General features: G+C 49.0%; 1 protein-coding gene across 4 annotated transcripts; it reads right to left on the bottom strand.

Moving 5' to 3' along the window:
- Nucleotides 1–5,578: 5,578 nt before the first annotated feature.
- Vrtn (vertebrae development associated) lies at nucleotides 5,579–17,112 on the bottom strand. 4 transcript variants are annotated; one of them, XM_021246497.2, is made up of 2 exons: nucleotides 16,933–17,112; nucleotides 5,579–8,566 (listed from the first exon to the last, which is right to left on the bottom strand). In XM_021246497.2, the coding sequence occupies exon 2, from the start codon at nucleotides 8,563–8,565 to the stop codon at nucleotides 6,427–6,429; it is 2,139 nt and encodes a 712-aa protein (XP_021102156.1). In that variant the 5' UTR covers nucleotide 8,566; nucleotides 16,933–17,112; the 3' UTR covers nucleotides 5,579–6,426. The 4 variants fall into 4 exon arrangements, with proteins under 4 accessions (XP_021102156.1, XP_021102158.1, XP_004837260.1 ...); XM_021246499.2 differs by lacking the exon at nucleotides 16,933–17,112 and adding an exon at nucleotides 15,937–16,687; XM_004837203.3 differs by lacking the exon at nucleotides 16,933–17,112 and adding an exon at nucleotides 15,222–15,850.
- Between the last annotated feature and the right edge of the window lie 1,321 nt (nucleotides 17,113–18,433).

Raw genomic sequence — 18,433 nt, 5'->3', positions numbered from 1 at the left:
TCCCCAGAGTGCTAGGATTACAGGTACTCATCACCACACCCAGCTAAGAGTTCTGTCTCGATCTAATAAAATTAATTGTGATTATTTTCTAAAATTCTGAATTAGACAAAATTGCAAACTATATTTGTTGGACCCTTGAGATTCCCTGACCCAGGACTGAGAACCTGCTATATAGTCAATGCTTAGGAACAATTCCAGGGAACCTGAGTCTTCGTAAACATTGTAGCCTCCCTCCTTCACTCCCAGGCCTGGACAAATGTGGATGGAATAATTAAATGAAGTGTTGAAAATCCCAAAGTTTCCTGCCCCCTAGAAGGTGAGCTCGAGGATAAGTGGACCCAGCAGGCACCAGCATTTGTCCTGGATAGTGTCCTTCAGCACAGCTCTGCCCCCAGTTCTGAACTCAGGAGCAACGGGTAACTCTGCCCAAAGTGGGGAGCCTAGGAACTGCCAATAGCACAAGCCACAGCACGGCAGAAGCACCCCTCTGAGCCAGGCAGGGGAGAAGGCAGACAAGGGGAAGGGACCCCAAAGTCGCTCAGAGCTCCCCAGTACCTTCCTGTGCTTCTGCTCTCCTAGAGGGCTATCTGGGCGAGGTGAGGGAGGACTGAGGAGGGTGCCCTGTGGCCTTTCTGCCTCCTGCCAGCCCCCAGCAGAGGGTGAGTCACAGCAACCACCTCCCAGTCTCTTCCTGGCTTCCCTCCATGTCCCCAGCTCTCTCTGCCTAGCACCAAAGAGCTACTAGAGTTAAGTAGATTTCATGCTATTTTCAAAGTCATTTTCTGTGGAAAAATTTTTTATACCATTAAACCTACTTTCTGCTGTTTCTCATCTCCCTAAAAGCTTCCCTCCTCCTCTTCCATGAGATAAACTAGCGACAGGAACACTTAGGAACTGGCCGGTGGCCCCCTGCAGGTAACCTGGGTGTCACTAGCCAGGGAGGGGGAGGAAAACTCACACTAGCAGGTCTGGGGGGAGGGACAGCAACCAGGGCTTATAACTCTGAGCTTTCTTAGAGCTTACAATTTCTCAGCCTTCCAGCTCCTTCCTGTCTGATGTCAGGACCCTTGTCCCCCAGCTTCCCATCTTTCTGTGACAGCCACCAAACTGGGATAAATGGCTTATTTCGTTTGTGGGGCTTGAGCCCAGGGTTTCTCACATGCTAGGCAAGTGCTCTAAAACTGAACTCCTTCGGCCCCAGGAAGACTCTTTTATAGCCAGAGACCTGAGTCACCTGAGGGGCAACTGAAGCATTCCCCAGTCTCCTGGGCAGCCTACATTTCCCAGAGGAGAGCTGGCCCCAAGCAGCTACATGTTGGGAGGAGGAGCTACAGACACCAGGCTATCTGAACATGCATGCTTGTGATTGCACTGTATGCATTTCCTATGGATTCTTGCCACATTGTGTCACTCTATACCTGCCAGTAAACTGAAGCCTTGGAAAACACAAGAGTGCAAATGACTACCTCCTCAGCTTACAGAATAGGCCCCAACCTGATAGATGATTAGGTAGCAGCCTATTAAATCTGCTGGATCCCTTGTCAGCCAAGGCTGACCAGCACTTTGGCCACAGATGACTGGGCCAGACTTGGACTGGCCAGTGGCCACAGGTGTGACCTGGCCTGATGGGGGCTCAGGTAACCGGGTGGAGATGAACTGGACAAAATCAAATTCTCTTCCTGCCAGGCATGACTATAATCCAAGCACTCTGGAAGGCCAAGGCAGAATGGAAAGTTTGAGGCTAGCCCGGGAAACTTAGCAATTTATTGAGACCTTGTCTCAAAAAAAAAAAAAAGTTTTAAAAAGGCCCTAGGGGTGGAACTCAGTGTGGTGTGAAGGCCTTGGGTTCAATATTCAGTACTACCAAAAAAACAACTCTTCCTGTGATAACCGAGCAGTGTGCAATCTTGTGGAGCCTGCACTGTTCCTTGGGTCTGCTGGGATGGAGATGTGGGAAAGAACATTCCAGAACACTCTCAGCTTTCTGGCCACTTCAACTGATAACAGGATGCTGCACCAGCCAGAGTGATAAATAATGAGTGGGCTATTGGGGAATGGAGGATGAGCCAGAGTGGCAGGTGCTGAGGCACTTGTACAGTCATCCAGAAGGCGCATTCGGTGGGGCATGGCAAGAGCCACCATAATGCTCGAGACCCGCATGCTAGACTTGAGAAATATTTGAGGAACAACCTCATGTGTCATGGTACACAAGATGATCTCCACCAAAATACAGGCCCGTCTTCCCTCAGAGGTAATTGTAGAGATAAGCAAAAAAAACTTTTTTTAATTATATACATTTCACCTGATTTATATTTTAAATATTTAGAGCTAATTGTTACCTAACAACTGCACAGGCTGTTGGAAGACAGTGTTAAAACTAACCTCACATGTTTTCCTCCTTTATTCACATTATTTCACTGAAATTTCTTTCTATATTTCTTATTTCTTCTGCATCCAAACAGGAAGTACCAAAAATTTTTTCCAACAAATGTCAGCTTGAAAACTAGCATGAAGCATTCTTAGTAAATATGGTCACAGCTTAGATATCTCTGCCTTTCTAAACAGATTATAAAGGAAACAGTTTTTCTGCACAAGAATAATTTAATCCTACTTATAGAACCTCTCAAATCAATAAATATCAACCTGTCATTTTTATTTTTTCACATAGAAGCTAATATTTCTGCTGTAGGCTTAGGCCCCATTGTTAGTCTCTGACAAAAGAACTTTCTGTCTTGGAACAGTAGTGTGTTTAACCTTGAGGGTAACCCTGAGCAAGTATCTTCTTAGAAAGCAAAAACTGGACTCCAGGGGTTCTCCAGCTGGACACCATGGTTACTTCTAGCAGACACTCATGTAGCTCTCACTCTGTACAGTGCACCCTATTACAGGCATGACTGTAATCCCATCTTCGGCTGGAAAAACGGAGGCACAAGGTTAGATAAATCACCCCTACGCATTTGCTCTCTCCCCCATGTAAAAAATAAGAATCAGTGGATGTGGTGGGCCCTAGAATATATACTTCCAACAAACCTCCAACCACCCAGGGCAATAATCCAGATTTTGTTTGCTTTCTCAGAGACCAAGACTGGACCCAAGGTCTGGTATATACTAGATAAACACCCTACCACTGAACTACATCCCTAGCACTCAGATGGCTTTTAGATCCCACTGGGGGACTGCTCCAGGCATCAAAGGACCTGCTCTGATTCTGAGTGCAGGGAAGAGGAGAAACAGGAGTATCCAGAGCCCCAGTCAGGGTATTCCCAAGGAAGAGGTGGAGGCCACCCTCTGACAGCCAAAGCAGTAAAAAGCAGGAACCCAGTTGGGTTGTGCTCACTGGGAACCCGTAGACTTCCTTTTGCTGCACCACATTGCCATCTGCTGGCTATAGGCTGCTATTACAGATCAAATAGGAACATTCCCCGCCAACCCTTTCACTAAATCTTTAGAGTTTACTTGGGTGATGGGACTTATTGGAGACCTCAGAGCTGTCCAGAGTGTGAGACAGACACACATCCACAACGCCCTGTTTCATGCCACAGATGGGGGAAAGCAGTTAGGGGAAAGCCCAGACTGTATGAGGGGTACATGAATGTCAGAAATATGTCAGAGAAGTAGGTCAGGAGTGAAGGGGGTGTCATTAGTTGGGATTTTTGTGCTAAGGGGCATGGGCAATTCAGGTGTTGGTAAGATCATTCTGGGATTTTTCAGGATGGAATAGGATCATTTGAGTGACGGCCAAGTTGCTGGGAGAGCATTGCAGCATCAACGACAAGAGCATAGGCATAGGGTGGCTGCAAGGATGGGAAAAAAAAAAGGTCTATAAGAAATATTTAGGAAGTAGGGGCTGGGGATTAGCTCAGTGGTTCCGCTGCCTGCCTTGCAAGTGCAAGGACCGGAATTCAATCCCAGGTACCAAAAAAAAGAAATATTTAGGAAGTAGGGTTGTTTAGGTTTGATAAAACCAAGTCCCACAGGATAACACCAGCAAAGGCATAAAGGCTCTATTTCATTCATTTCTCCTTTCAACAAGTTTTAGCCCCTACCATGTGCCAGGAACTGATTTATCTTCTGGGAATACAGTGGTGCAAGCAAGTAAGGAAAAAGCCCTGCATGAACGCATGCACAGTACTGGGGACTGAACCCAGAGCTTTCACACTGAGCCACAGCTCAGCCCTTTTTATTTTTTGAGAGAGGGTCTTACTAAGTCACCCAGGCTGGGTTCCATCCTCTTGCTTCAGCTTCCCAGGATTCTGAGATTCCAGGCCATCAGGTCTGGCAAAAGCTCTGCTTTTCATGGAGCCTATGTTCTAAAGGGGGGGCGGGGGGGGTAATCAAATAGGTAAATAAACAAGACTGATACAACAATGGTTCTAAGAGGCCTGTCTGCCATGTAAGGATAATAGGGGAAAGTGTTCTAGACCAAAGGAACAAGTGCAAAGACCTTAAGAGCAGGAGTTAAGTGTAGGAAGTTCAAGGTCAGAGGCAGCCAGTGTGACTGCAGCACAGTGAACCAAGGCAAGAAAGGACAGAGGCAGGAGAGAGAGGCAGGGGCCAGATTATACAGGCTTCTGAAAGGCCGTGGAAGGAACTCTAGTAGGGAAGGTAAGCTACTAGGCAGGATATCGAGAGAATCAGCTTTCTTTCTTTCCTTTTTTTTTTTTTTTTTTTTTTTTTGGTACCAGGGATCAAACTCTGGTCTTTGCGTTTGCAAAGCAGGTGCCAGAACCACTGAGCTAAATCCCCGGCCTTGAAGACTTCTCTGCACTGTGGAGAATGGATTGTATCGGGGTAGCAGGGGAGAAGCAGGAATTCAGGGAGATGGGGTAGGGAGCTATGATAAGGGACAGCAGAGTGAAGGGAGGACTCTGGATATAATTTGGAATCAGAGTCAATAGGACTTGCTGATGGATTAGATGTGGGGCTGAATAAAGAGCATAACCATGCCAGGCATGGTGGCACACACCTGTAACCCCAGGACTTGGGAGGTTGAGGAGGACTGCTACAAGTTCAAGGCCAGCCTAGGCTACATAGAGACCCTGTCTCAAAAAAAAACCCAGAAAATGACTCCACAGGACCATAAGGATGACAGCCACAACAGGAAACCTGGACAGGAAGCACAAGAGCCTCAGGAACTTCTTCCCCATGAGCCCTTCCACAACAAACAAAGGCCTGGTCTTTAGAGTCCAGTCCCCCAGATAGAGGGAGCATGAAAACTAACCACACAAGTTTCGTTTCCTTGTCTGTGACTGGGTCTACCTTGTCTGAGCACATGGCAAGGACCAAGTAGAAAGCCTGGCACAGACTTGATGCTCGATGCTGGCCTGGTCTTGAGAACACCTGATAGACCAGGTCTCTCCCATACTGGGAGGAGGGAGGAGTCTTACCAGGCGGCCAGAACCCACCCATAACTGGAGGAGCCCCTGACTGTCACTTCTAGATCCGAGTCAAGGCAGAGTCCCCAGAGTATCCCCTTCCATCCACTGAGGTCCTAAGCATGTCCCCTCAAGAGATAGAAACTCACTCTCAATCCCATTGAGCCAAAGAGGAAGATGAACAGACACCAGAGACCAAGGGCTATGGGTACCACCTCACTTTATTTCTTTGGTTTTCCAACTTCAGCCTTGGGTAATGCAAATTCAGTCTCCTGCCTGCTTGGCCATCAGTGGTCCCTCACTGAAGTGGCTCAGGCTTTGAGAGGAGGCTCAACAGAAACGCAGGGTGCCCAAGGTTCAGCCAGCTGGCAGAGGCCCGTGGAGATCAGGCCTTTCTTTCACCTGTCCAGGCTCCTCGCAGGGGACAGGCTGGCCCCTCAGTACTCTCAGGTGTCCTCAGGCCTTCCCTTGGACACCATCCCTGGCTCTTCCTGTGCATCTCTGCTGCCACTCATGCTGAATCTGGCATCTTCTCTGTTGGGGGCACAAGGCAGAAGCCATGGAGGAGAGCCCCCCTTCAATTCCCATGTTCCTTTGGGAAGAGGGTGCCACCCCAGAGAAACTGAAGACACATCTACCCCATAGGACAGATAATCACACTATACTTCTCTTGCTCCCAGGAAAAGCTGAAAGCTGCTTTCGCTAACCAACTTCCACACCCTACACAAATACACAGCTTCCAGCACCAGCAAGCAGGCCCAGTCAACCCACTTTAATCAAAACAAAAACTAAAACTCAACAATAAAAATGTGACCAGCCAACAACCAAAGAGAACATCTGTGCTGCTGTAGCTTTCAACAGAAGACCAGATGGCTGGCTTCTGGCTCTCTCTACCCTGGAGCCAGGAAATAACACAAATATGCCCTTGGAATCAGGGTAGACACTGTGAGAACCAGAGCAGAGGGCATCCTGGCCAAACCAGGGGACAACTCAGGTCCCTGACCCTTTCCCAACTGGTCCCCTTCCTCTCCGCCCCTTTTGTACCTCCCCATCAGCCGTCCACCAGGGTGAGGCCTTCATAGAGTGCACGCTTCCACATGTAGTAGGTGGAGCGCGCAGTGAGAGGGAAGAGGGTGCTGAACTCCTTGTAGGAGGGGAAGCTCTTGGACTGGAAGCGCTTCTGCAGGAACAGCTTGGCCTGGGCCTTGAACTTTGTAGTGGTGAGCATGTCCATCACCAACACCTGGCCATCCCTGTGGCCTGCTGCTGCCACCAGAGGGTGGCTTGACAGGGCCCCACTGTGGGGCTGGCCCTGGGCTGTGGCCTCTGGCAGACCCCCCTCTCTGGAAGGACCTCCCTGGGCCTTTGTAGAATCATTTCCTAGAGAAGTCCCCACTGGTAGGCTCCCTACAGGTGGGGTCAACACAGTTGTCATGTTCCTGCCAGCCTCCTTCTCCTGGGCCTCCTGCCTCCATTTGCCCAAAGAAGGGGATGGCCTCTGGAGTTTGGACAGGGCTCTGGGCCAGCCTCGGGTGAGGCTCTTCCAGGCCCAAAAAGTAGAGGGTGACAGGCTAGGGTAGCGGAGGCGGAAGCGACAGAAGGGCAGATGCCCACTCAGCACCTGCGTGCGGGCGGCCTTGCGCAGGCGCCTCTGCCAACGGGATAATGGCATCCTCCGTGGCAGGAGATCCTGGGGCGTAGGGGACCCACCTCCTGTGGCTTCCTCTGCCCGCTCTTCCACCTCGCCCTTTGAAGGGAGCAGGGCCACTTCCCCAACAGATGCTGACTGGGGGGCCCCGGCAGCTGCAATGGCTGGTGCTGGCTTGAAGCTGGGGTTCCTCCGGAGGGCCTTTCGCCGCCAGTTGTAATAGGTGGACCTTGAGATGCCAGGGAACCTGCGTTTGAAGCAACGATAGGGCACCAGTGTGTTCAGGGAGATGCAATGCTCCAGGTACAGCTTGGCCCGCTGCATCAAGACCATTCCAGGGTTTGTGGGTGCCAGGGCACAGCGCCCCAGCCCCTCAGCATCCTTCTCTCCTAGCAGCTTCTCCAGCTCCCCCATAGCCGGTACCTCTTTGGGGGCCGGGGACCGGGCTGGGGCTGGGGCTGGGCAAGGGCCAGAGCCCATCAACTCGTGCTTCCAGGCATAGTAGGTGGAGCGAGAGATCTCGGGAAACCTCTGGAGGAACTGCTGCAGTGGCACAACACCCCCTTGGTGGAAGCTGTCCTGCAGGAAGTGCTTGGCCGAGAAGCGGGTGGCCACCTTCTGCCGGTGCTCCTGGGACTGCCGCCGCCAGCGGTAGAAGGTGCTCTTGGTGACTCTGTAGCGCTCACAGAGGTGGGAGTAGCTGAGGCCAGGTTCTCGGTTGAGCAGCTCCAGGGTCTTGGCTGGAGGGGGCAGTGATGCGAGGGCTAGAGGAGTAGCAGCCAGGCTGGGAGTATCATCAGCCTCCACCTCCTCCAGGCCCACCACGGGGGCAAAGTACTGGTGGCGGAAGAGGTGGCTGGTGAGGGGCTGGCCAGCCCACATGATGTGCAGCGTGGAGGGCATGTGGTCACAGCGCCGGGGCCGTATAACACGGTTAAAGTAGGGTCGGATCTTGAGGTTGCGCATGGGGTAGATGGAGTAGATGTTGCGCTGAAGGACAGAGGCAAGGGCGTACAGGTGCCATACGTTCGAGAAGCTGCTAGGGAAGCAGGTGGCCTTGACATCCGCGTCAAAGATGGCCTCCAAAGTGGCCGATGGTAGGTTGGTCATCTCAGGGGACTCTTCGGAGCAGAGAGAGTAGCGGACGGCTTGCAACATCACCTTGGAGTCGATCATGCCCTGGAGGTAATAGTGTCTGTGCAGCAGCATCTCCACCACAGTTCGTGCCCGCAGCTCCAGGCTGAGGCCAGCATCCCCCCAGAGAAGCATGCTAGCCGCCTCGAACAGCAGGCTGCCCCCACCTGTGCACACCAGTGGCAGCATGTTCCTTGGAGCATCCTCGGGGTACAGGCTCAAGGCCACAGAATCCACCTCCAGCACCTGGAGCCCGGGGCCCCCCTTGCGGCAGGTGGGGAGAGCGAAGGAAGATAGGACCTGCTTGGCCTCCAGCGCAGCACTAACGAGACCCTCCAGGCCCTCGGACTCCACTGCCTCCTGCAGCTCCCTCAGCACCTGCTCCACCAGCTGGTCCCGAGAAGTCATCCTGACAAGGCAAAGGACAGAGGGCAGAGGTTAGGACAAGGTGGCTGCATCATACCTAGCATTGGTGCCCTGTGCACTCCTGCACCTCCTCCCTACAGGCAATGTCCAGCTGCTTCCATTCCCCCAGAGCAGATGATAGCTAACGGCCCCCTTGGGTTTGTTTAGTCACTCAGAGGTACAGGGACGAGCGTGGTCTCTGGGACTTGACTTTGAATCTTGGCTCTGATCTCAGCTTGACCACCTTAGCCAAGCCACTCAACCACTACACTGCTATCTTTTGTGTAAAATGGGGACAATAATAATCTACCTTACAGAGTTGTTACACACATAACTGAGCTAAAGTAACAGATGGAGATATAGAAATATACATACATACACATTCTTCTACTTACCTAGATGTAAAAGCTGTACTTCTCTGTACTTCTCAAAGGCTTAAAATGGGTTTTGTTTTGTTTTTTTGGTACCAGGGATCGAACTCAAGACTTTGCACTTTCAAGGTAGGCAGCGGCACCACTCAGCTAAATCCCCAGCCCTAAAAAGACTTAAAACGGGAAAGCTGGCATAGTGGCAAACACCTGTAATCCTGAGTGGTAACTCAGGAGGCTGAGGCAGGAATATCACTACAAATTCAAGGCCGGCCAGGGATACATTGTGAGACTATCTCAAAAAAAAAAAAAAACAAGCTGGGGATTGCGGCACACCCGCATTATCCCAGTACTGTCCTGCTCTGGGAGGCCCAGGCAGAGGATCACAAATTCAAGGCCTGCCCAGGGAACTTAGTGACTTAACGAAACTGTCTCAAAAATTTGTTTAGGATGTGAGGGCGATCTGGCTGCGACATCTGTCACTCCACTGATTGCCAGGGCTGATTTGGCTGATCTGGCTGGCCAGGCGGATGTCCCCTTCCTCCCTCACTGCTCCATGTGTGTCCCTCCTGAAGCTGCACACTGAGTTGAAGAGGACGACCACCCCTGATAGAGGAGGACTCTTTCCTCCATCAAGGACATATGAGTAGCTGTGCTCCGCTGCTAGAATCTCCAAACAAGTTCTCAAAATTTTAATATTGGGAAATAGAAAGAAAATGTTCAAATGGAAGAGGAACAAGGGAGGGGGGAGGCGGAAAGAAAGGAAGGGACAAGAAATAAAAGTGAAAATAGAAGGAAAAATGGAAACAAACCTTTTGCATATCGGAAGGGAGGAGGGTCGAAGAGAGGGGGGATTGGGAAAAAAAGAAGAGGTAGGATATAGCATGTACAGGTGCAAATCCCCTATGATCAGTGTTATGTATATCTAAAATGTACCAATAGGGCCAGGGATGTAGCTCAGTGGTGCTGTACCTGCCTGGCAAACAAGATCCTGAGTTTGAGTCCCAGTACAGGAAAAAAAAAAAGCTAAAATGTACCAATAAATGTTTTGCTTCAGAAAAAAAAAGACAAAAGTATATGGACTACAAAAATAAAATTTTTTTAAATGGCTGGAAAGGTAGCTCAGTGCAAAAGCCCCAAGTTCAGGGCAAGGATTTAGCTCAGTGGCACCACACCTGCCTCACAAGTGCAAGGTCCTGAGTTTGATCCCCGGTATGGGGGTGGGCCTTGAACCCCAAGTTCAATCCTACTACCACAAAAAGAAAAAAAATTACAAAAAAAATTACAATCACATATGGCCAAAATTGGCCTGCCTTTCCCTGAAGTAGTGATTCTCAAAGTATTCTGACAGTCTGCAAGTTAAACTATTCTCATGATAGGATGCTATTCTTTGCCTTTTTTCACTCTATTATCACATGAATTAAACTGTCATCTTAGTATGATCAAGGCAATAATATCAAACTGCTACAAGTCATTATGTCCTTTACTACCATGTACTTCAAATTGAAAAAAAATTGAAGGTGGCTGGTTTCTCTTAAGAATGTCCCCCAGTGAAGCAGTAAAGATGCATTAAACTGCAACCCTTAAATGCACATCTTTTCAATTATTGGGAGTGACTAAATGGAGAGTATTCCTAGAACATTTCTTCTGCATACTAAGTATAAGGAATCTATCAGTTGGACCACTGAGTTTTGTGATGAATTAGCATAGTTGTGGCATGGAATACCATTTTTGCTTCTTTTTCCTTTCCATTTTTAAAGACTGACAGATATTAAGTCATGCAGACTCAGATATGCTTAGCAAACATTTTCTCAAAAGTGAATGAAGTGGCTATTGTGGCTTTCCTCCCAATAGCCCACCCTGCTTTCTCAGGGGTGTTCTTTTATCTTTTTCTCAGCCCAAGCTCGCTCTGCAGAGTCAGTTTCTCCCTCATTCTTCACTTTTACTCTTTTTACTTTTCCAAAAGAACTCTGTCACTGCTTTTTGGGGGGAAAAATTAATGAAGAATGCCACTTCAGGGCTGGGGATTTAGCTCAGTGGTTCCAGTGCCTGCCTCGCAAGCGCAAGGTCCCGAGTTCAATCTCTGGTACCAAAAAAAAAAGAAAAAGAAAGAAAGAATGCCACTTCAATAAAGATTCTGAACTTTGGGCCAGGGATGTGGCTCAGTGGCACCACGCCTGTCTGGTAAGCGCAAGGTTCTGAGTTCAATCCTAGTACAAAAAAAAAAAAAAGATTCTGAACTTTACTTTGAAAATTTAAATTTTGAAGCCAGGCATGGTGGTGCACACTAGTGATCCTGGCTACTCGGGAGGTTGAGGCAGGAGGATCACTTGAGCTCAATTCAGGACCAGTCTGGCCAACATAGCAAGACACCCACACACACACACAAAGAATCAATTTTTGGTAAATCTGCAAATAAGCTTGACAGCTTCCCAATACCCAAAGACTTTTCTAATGAGATCAGTGGAGACATTTATTAAATGTTTTTTATACTGTATAATGAAATTGCCAATATTTCCATTAAAGAACTATATCACTCAATGAATGGTATTTTCCAAATAACCACAGTGACATTACAAAATCATGTACTTTTTGGACTGGGGATTTAGCTCAGTGGTTCTGCCACCTGCCTTGTGAGCGCAAGGACCCAAGTTCAATCCCCAGTACCAAAAAAAAAACAAAAACAAAACACCCCAGACTGAATAGAGATATTTGAAAAGACATTAAAAAATGAATTCCTACTTTTTTGCATTCTAGAAGTTATTTTTATAACAACGATTGTTACTTTTTTTTTTTGGTACCAGGGATCAAACTCAGGACCTTGCACTTTCAAGGCATGTGGCGGAACCACTGAGCTAAATCCCCAGCCCCTTTACTTTTTTTTTTCCCCTGGTACCAGGGATTGAACTCCAGACCTTGCGCTTATGAGGCAGGCAACAGAACCACTGAGCTAAATCCCTGGCCCACACTATTTATTTTGAAATAAATTAATGTTTTAAAATTCTCTCAAAAAAACAAATAAATAAAACAAAATTCTCTTGATCTTTTTTGGGGGGAGGAGGGCTGAGAATCTAACATAGGACCTCACAATTGCTAGGCAAGCAATCTTGCTACTAAGCAACACTTCCAGATTGATGGATATAACCTGCAAACAAGTTCTTCAAGGTCCTCAGATCTTAAGAGCGTAAAGAGATCTTGAACCCAAAAATATTGTCCTAGAACAAAGACAGTCTTTTCAAAAGGCCAGCAAGTCTACCCACAGCACTGACCACCATCTAATAACTAGGATTTAGTGGGTATGTACTATTTGCTGTGCACTGTTCTAATCCCAACAGCAGGACTTTAAGGCGGTCCTGCCACTATCTCCAATTCACAGAGGGAGAAGCAGGAAATTGAAGACAGCCTCATTTGCCCAAGGTCCCACAAATTAGTAGCTGAAACCAAACGTTCCCTCTGGGCCTGGCATTCATGGGGAGGGGGGTTTCAACCCTCAGCCCCTTTTCAACACAAACTAATCATCCAATTTCAATTAGCATTCAATTGCAAAGCAGCGTGGGCATTCCTCCATTGGCACTGTTTTTAAATTAGAAAGACCACCATTATCCTTTCTGGTTTCTTGGGTCTTTGTTCTCAGAGTTCAATACAGATATTCCTGTTTAAGGACCTACCTGGTGATGGCAGCTGTTCTGACCCATCCACATTCGGATTTACTCCAGGCTTATGGTGGCTTCCACGAGTACAGTAATTTTTTCTGATTGTACTGTACAGTACAGTACTGTAGTTTTATGTTCTGTTATACATTACAGTGCTGCGTTTGAGTTATGCAAATAAAAGCAGAGTCATCAAGTTGGAGTACCTTTTTGTCATTTCTTTGATTTGAATATTGTATATACTATATACAATTCCTTATTTAGCAACCAATTCATTAATGGCCTAGTCGCAGGCACTCAACTCAATACTTAAATAAGGGAATGTGTTTACATTTCTTTAGATTAGCTATAGGTTTAAACATTGCATTTAGGTGTATGTATTTTTCAGCTCATCAACTGTACCTTTAAAAGGGATGTTTGGACTGGGCGTGGTGCCACAGGACTGTAATCCCAGCACTCAGGAGGATCACAAGATTAAGGCCAGGCTAGGCTACACAGGTAAACCATCTCAAAAAATTCAAAAGATTGGGCTGGGGATTTAGCTCAGTGGTTCCGTTGCTTGCCTTGCAAGAGCAAGGACTCGAGTTTGATCCCTGGTACCAAAAAAAAAAAAATCCGAAAAATAAGAGCGCTTGCCTAGCATGTGCACGGCCCTGGGTTCGAATCGCATCAGACACACACACACACACACACAAAGATGCTTTCTGATTGTGTACTGAGATTCAGTAAAATTGGGGGAAAAAAAACCCTGAAAACACTAAAGGGTCACTTACCAGAATTATACTTGATAATCATAAAGGCAAGCTTTTTGTTTGTTTTTTGGTTCTGGGTTTTTTTTTGGAAACAGGGTCTCACTGTGTAGTTCAGGCTGACCTTGAACTATGTAACCCAGGCTAGCCTTGAATTTGAGGAGATCTTCCTGCCTCAGTCTCCTGAGTGCTGGGTGCTTTTTTGTTGTTTTTTTTGGTACCTAGGATTGAACTCAGAACCTTGCACTTTGAGGCAGGTGATGGAACCACTGAGCTAAACCCCCCCGCTACAGGTGTTTTTAAAACACTGGTAGAAAGGGCTGGGGATTTAGCTCAGTGGTTCCGGCACCTGCCTTGCAAGTGCAAGGTCCCGAGTTGGATCCCTGGTACCAAAAAAACAAAACAAAATAAAACACTGGTACCGGGCCGGGGATTTAGCTCAGTGGTTTCGCTGCCTGCTGTGCAAGTGCAAGGACCCAAGTTCGATCCCCAGTACCAAAAAAAAAACAAAACAAAAAAAACACTGGTAGGCCTAGGGATTTAGCTCACTGGCATCATGGGTGTCTGCCTCAAAAGCGCAAGGTCCTGAGTTCGATCCCTGGTACCGCTAAATAAATAAATATAAAACACTGGTAATCAGAATCACCATTGGATAAAATTTCTTGGCTATAGGCTTCCTTAAAATATGTCTATTATGGGCCAGGGATTTAGCTCAGTGGTTTCAGCTGCCTGCTGCGCAAGTGCAAGGACCCGAGTTTGATCCCCTGTACCAAAACAAAAAACAAAAAAAAATGTCTATTATTACAACAAATATGGTATAAACTTTCACCAAATTTCTCCTTGCACCATATTACTTAACCTGGATTTGGGTTTTTCTGTTTATCTTTTATCCACTTTACTTTTTAAATAACATTACTTTTCCTTGGACTCAGGAGATAAGCTTTTTTATCAGTCCTTAGGAAAGGGAACTCTACTTATGCAATAAAAACATTAAACCTTGGCCAACAAACTGCTGGCACAGAAGTGCTTGTTCATTCTGACGCTCATCCCAACAAACAGGATGGCATTTCTCCCTGTTTTTCTTACACGGTATCACTTGTTAAACACTGTTATGCAGCTACATATAAAGGTGTGTTCTGACAAAAACTCTGAAAATAAAAATAGGAAAACAACCACCATTTACTGGTTGCTCACTATAGCATTTAACTCAGGTAATTCAACCAAAATCTCAGGGAAAAAAACTGGAGAGAACAATAGATTTAAATGGTGTAGGTGATTCTTCCTGCTCTTCCACTCAAGGAGCCCATTTTCTTAGTACACAGAGATGCTCCCTTGGATGATTGCAAATGTCTGCGGGCTTTCGTGGGAGTGATCATTTGAATTTCAGGCTTTTCAGGGGGTAATTTTGTTTATATGTGGCTCTCACCTTCTCTCCATGTGAACTACATCACACCTGCCCCATCCCTCGAATCATTATGCCTAGTTCACACCTGGAGAAAGCGAGGTTCAGGGGTTACCCAGCTATTAAAAACTGCAAAACCAGCTGGGCATGGTGGAATTACAGGTGTCCACCAGGACTCTGGGAGGCAAGAGAATCACAAATTCAGGCCCAGCCTGGGCAACTTAGCAAAACCCTATCTCAAAAATAAAAAGGGCTATGGATGTAGCTCAGTGCAGAGACCCTGTGTTCAATCCCCAGTACCACACACACATAAAAAATAATAACAATAATAATAAAGGAACACAACCCTAGCAATCTGCCTCCTGAATTCCCCTCCTAAGCACTGTAATTCCATCTAGATTTTCCCCATCCGGAGGATTATTTGGCACTGAGAGGAACCTAGTCATTTTCTAGATAAGGAAACAGGCGCAGGAAGTTGAAGTCCACTTGCCTGTATTCATGCAGCGGTGTCCAAGTGTTTCCAGCACAACATCCAGTTATACCGCACTTCCTGCGGCACAAACCCCACCCCTCCCCACCCTACCTGGTCCCACCCTCACTTCCTCGGCCTCTTCCAAGTCCCACCTGGCTCCACCCTATCCCATTCCTTCCTCTTCCCCGAAGAGGTGAGAGGAGGTGTGAGTAAACGCCCCACTTCTGACTTCCTCAAAACTTGCTGTGAAAAAACAGCTCCCCAGAGAGTCTACAACCACCGCCAACCCATGAAGTTTGACCACTAGAGCCAGGGCAGCGTGGCTAGGGCAGGGCTGCACGGGGAAGCCTCTAGTCTTTAAGTACACAATTGCTGATAGGGCTCAGGTGTAATCTCTGGAGCACTGGCTCTTCCTGGAGGTGCGATGCAAAGCAGACAGGACTGTTGCCAGGTGCGCGCAGGGACTGCGGTGTAGAAAGTGAGGCTGGCGGACTTTGCATGCTGGCCTCACACACATCTCTCGGAAGGGATCTGGAAAGGCAGGACACCCAGGGGCAAGGCCCCTCTGATCACGGAGGCTCCCTGCTCCTCCCTACCCCCTTGAAGTTGGAGGGGAGAAAAGTCAGGGCACCCAGAAAGGATCCAGCCAGCATCTTAGCACCTGGGAAGGAGTCTGAAGGCAAAGAAGGAGAAATCGGATGGGGGCGATGCAGCAGGACGCTCAAAGCCTCACCTTCACCAAGGCCACTTCCTTGCTCTTCCAGTCTCCCTACAGAGCAGATGGCAGTCTTGGAGCCCCATTCTGGCCTCGGTCCCCAGCATTTTAGCAGGGGGGAGCCAGGGATCTGGATAGGTCAAGGAAAATGGGCCAAGAGACTGGCTGACAGGCTCCCAACTCTCCCCTGGCCTCTAGAACGGGTTCCTTCCTCACCAGCCGAAACTTGGGCTCCTAGGTTCTCCAGGACCCTCCTTTCCCTCCTTGCAGTTTCTGTAGCCAACCACACCCAACAAGCCTGAGGGCCACGCAGGTCTCAGGCCTCAGTGAAGCTATCGGCTTGGATTCTCCCCTGGGCACTGGCTTCTCACCCGGCCAGGCTCTGCGGCACCGGGGCCAGGAACTGAGGGCCTGCCAGCCATCTTGGTTCACTCTCTTGTGGCCTAGAGGCCCAGCCGGACTTGGGCAGCCACTGGGGCTCACTGGTAGTCACCCGGATGCGACTTCCCACCACCAGGGGTAGCGGGTGCACCTGGGGTCACCAGGGTAGACCTGAGGCCACCAGGTCAACCGATCCTCAGGAGTTCCCAAGTTCAGTTGCTCTTCTGGGCCACGTGTCTAGAAAGTTGGGAGAAGAGGGACGGCAGCCCACCCGGGGAAGCAGCACAGGCCACAGCCCTGGGGACGCCAGGTGGCAAGGGAGAGAGCTGGCTGGCCCAGGGCTAGGGGCACAAGGGACCCAACCTGGGAAGCTCCGGCTGCCCGGGGAGGGGCGGAGGCCAGACCATTGTATGGGTGGGGAGGGGAGATAGGAGGGTGGGGGTGGGGAGAAAAAGACCTTGAAACAAAGCTTCCTCCCTGTTCGCCAGGGAATACACACTTAGCATCTTCACGGGGTCCCTCCTAGACCGGTCCCTTTGGGTGTCCCGAGGTCGGCCCCCACTCCCTTGGGCCTCCAAACCGTACGAGGCACTCACCCTTCCTAGTTGTGTGAAAATGTCCTAGTTTACTGACCTGGAGGGTGGCCCAGAGCCCTGGGGGGCGTCCACGTTTCTCTCCACCTTCCAGCCTGGAACATTTAAGCCAGCCTTGGGGCCGGGCCCTCCCAGGCAGCGTCCCCAGAGGAGCGCCTCTCACCCCAGCAGTCTCATATCTGTAGTGGACCATTGAGCGTGGACCGTCTACAGTCTACAGCCAACTGGCCAGTGGGGAAGCGGCTAAGCCACTCCCCCCAGGAAATCGCCCACCCTCCAGGGCTCTGGTCCCAAGATGAAAGAAGTGCAAATTCGGGGGTCACTTCCAATGGTAAAGTGATAGTAGCTATTGTCTTATCCACTCTCCCCAGCTGGGGGTGTTACAGGGCCCTGACCCAGCTCTGAAACAGACCCCAAACTGCCCAGGGAAAACTTGAAAGAAAGTTGAAAGATTTCCAAACAGTTTGGGGGGGAGGGGAGGGGAGAGGAAGGTTTTAGATAGAAAGACCGAAGGGAGAAGTATGTGGCCAGGTTTGGGGAGGAGGGAAGAAAAGCTGAAGCCCAGAAACTGGCCATAGGTGACTGGTTAGAGAAAGATTGGCCCTCTGATTGTTTTTTTCCAGGACTGGAGATAAACCCAGGGCTTTCCCACTGAGCTACACCCCCAGATCTTTTTAAATTATTTTTTATTTTGAAACAGGGTCTCACTAAATCACTAAATTGCCTATACGGAGTTTAAACTTGTGATCCTCCTGCCTTAGCCTCCCAGATGCTGGGATTTCTGACATGTGCCCCCATACCCAGCTCTGTGGGGCTCTCTGAAACCCTAGATTGCATCTCTGCCTGAATCAGCCCTTCTAACCCAACTCTGCAAGACAGGCAGGTCGAAGAAGGACTCTCTGTCCCTTCAAATTGCTACAGGCCCAGTTCCCTTCCAGAAAGGCCCCACTTTCTCCAAAGGCTGTGTCCCTGCTGAGCATCCCCCAGGCTTGGGGATCAGTATCTCCAGTTCCCAAAGTGTGCCTAGCTCCAAAGAGCATCTGACCAGGCCAGGGGCCTTATCCTGGGGCACCTAATTCCTAGTCCCAGGAAAGACGATGGAGCTTCAGTCCTGATGGTCCCAAGGTGTCCCCCACTCTCTTACACACACACACACACACACACACACACACACACACACACACACACACACAGAGCTCACCTGGGGCCCAAGGCTTCAAATAATCCCTGAAGCAACCAATCCCATCTGCCCGTCTCCTCCCTGGCAGTGGGGGAGGTGAAGGCCCAAGGCAGCCTTTGGTGGCAGCTTCCCTCCAGGGCTTTCCTGCCCGGCTAACCCTTTAGGGTGCAGATTCTTTCCTGGGCGCTCAATTCCCCCGCCTCTGGTGACCACTGTAAAGTGTCCCCCCAGGACCCGTTATGCCCCAAATGCCCACTTATCAGTTTCTCCTCCCCCAGTCAAGGTCTTTGCCTTATCACCAAACTCAGAGATCCTTGCTCAGACTCCCATTCCCTCCCAGTAATTGGATGAGGGGCCGCAG

Source organism: Heterocephalus glaber, unplaced genomic scaffold (assembly GCF_053883595.1).
Source record: "Heterocephalus glaber isolate CG9 unplaced genomic scaffold, H.glaber_assembly_v1.0 deba00001608, whole genome shotgun sequence".
Lineage (NCBI taxonomy): Eukaryota > Metazoa > Chordata > Mammalia > Rodentia > Bathyergidae > Heterocephalus > Heterocephalus glaber.
The sequence above is the reverse complement of the archived record's forward strand: the minus strand, read 5'-3'. Positions and strand labels throughout refer to the sequence as shown.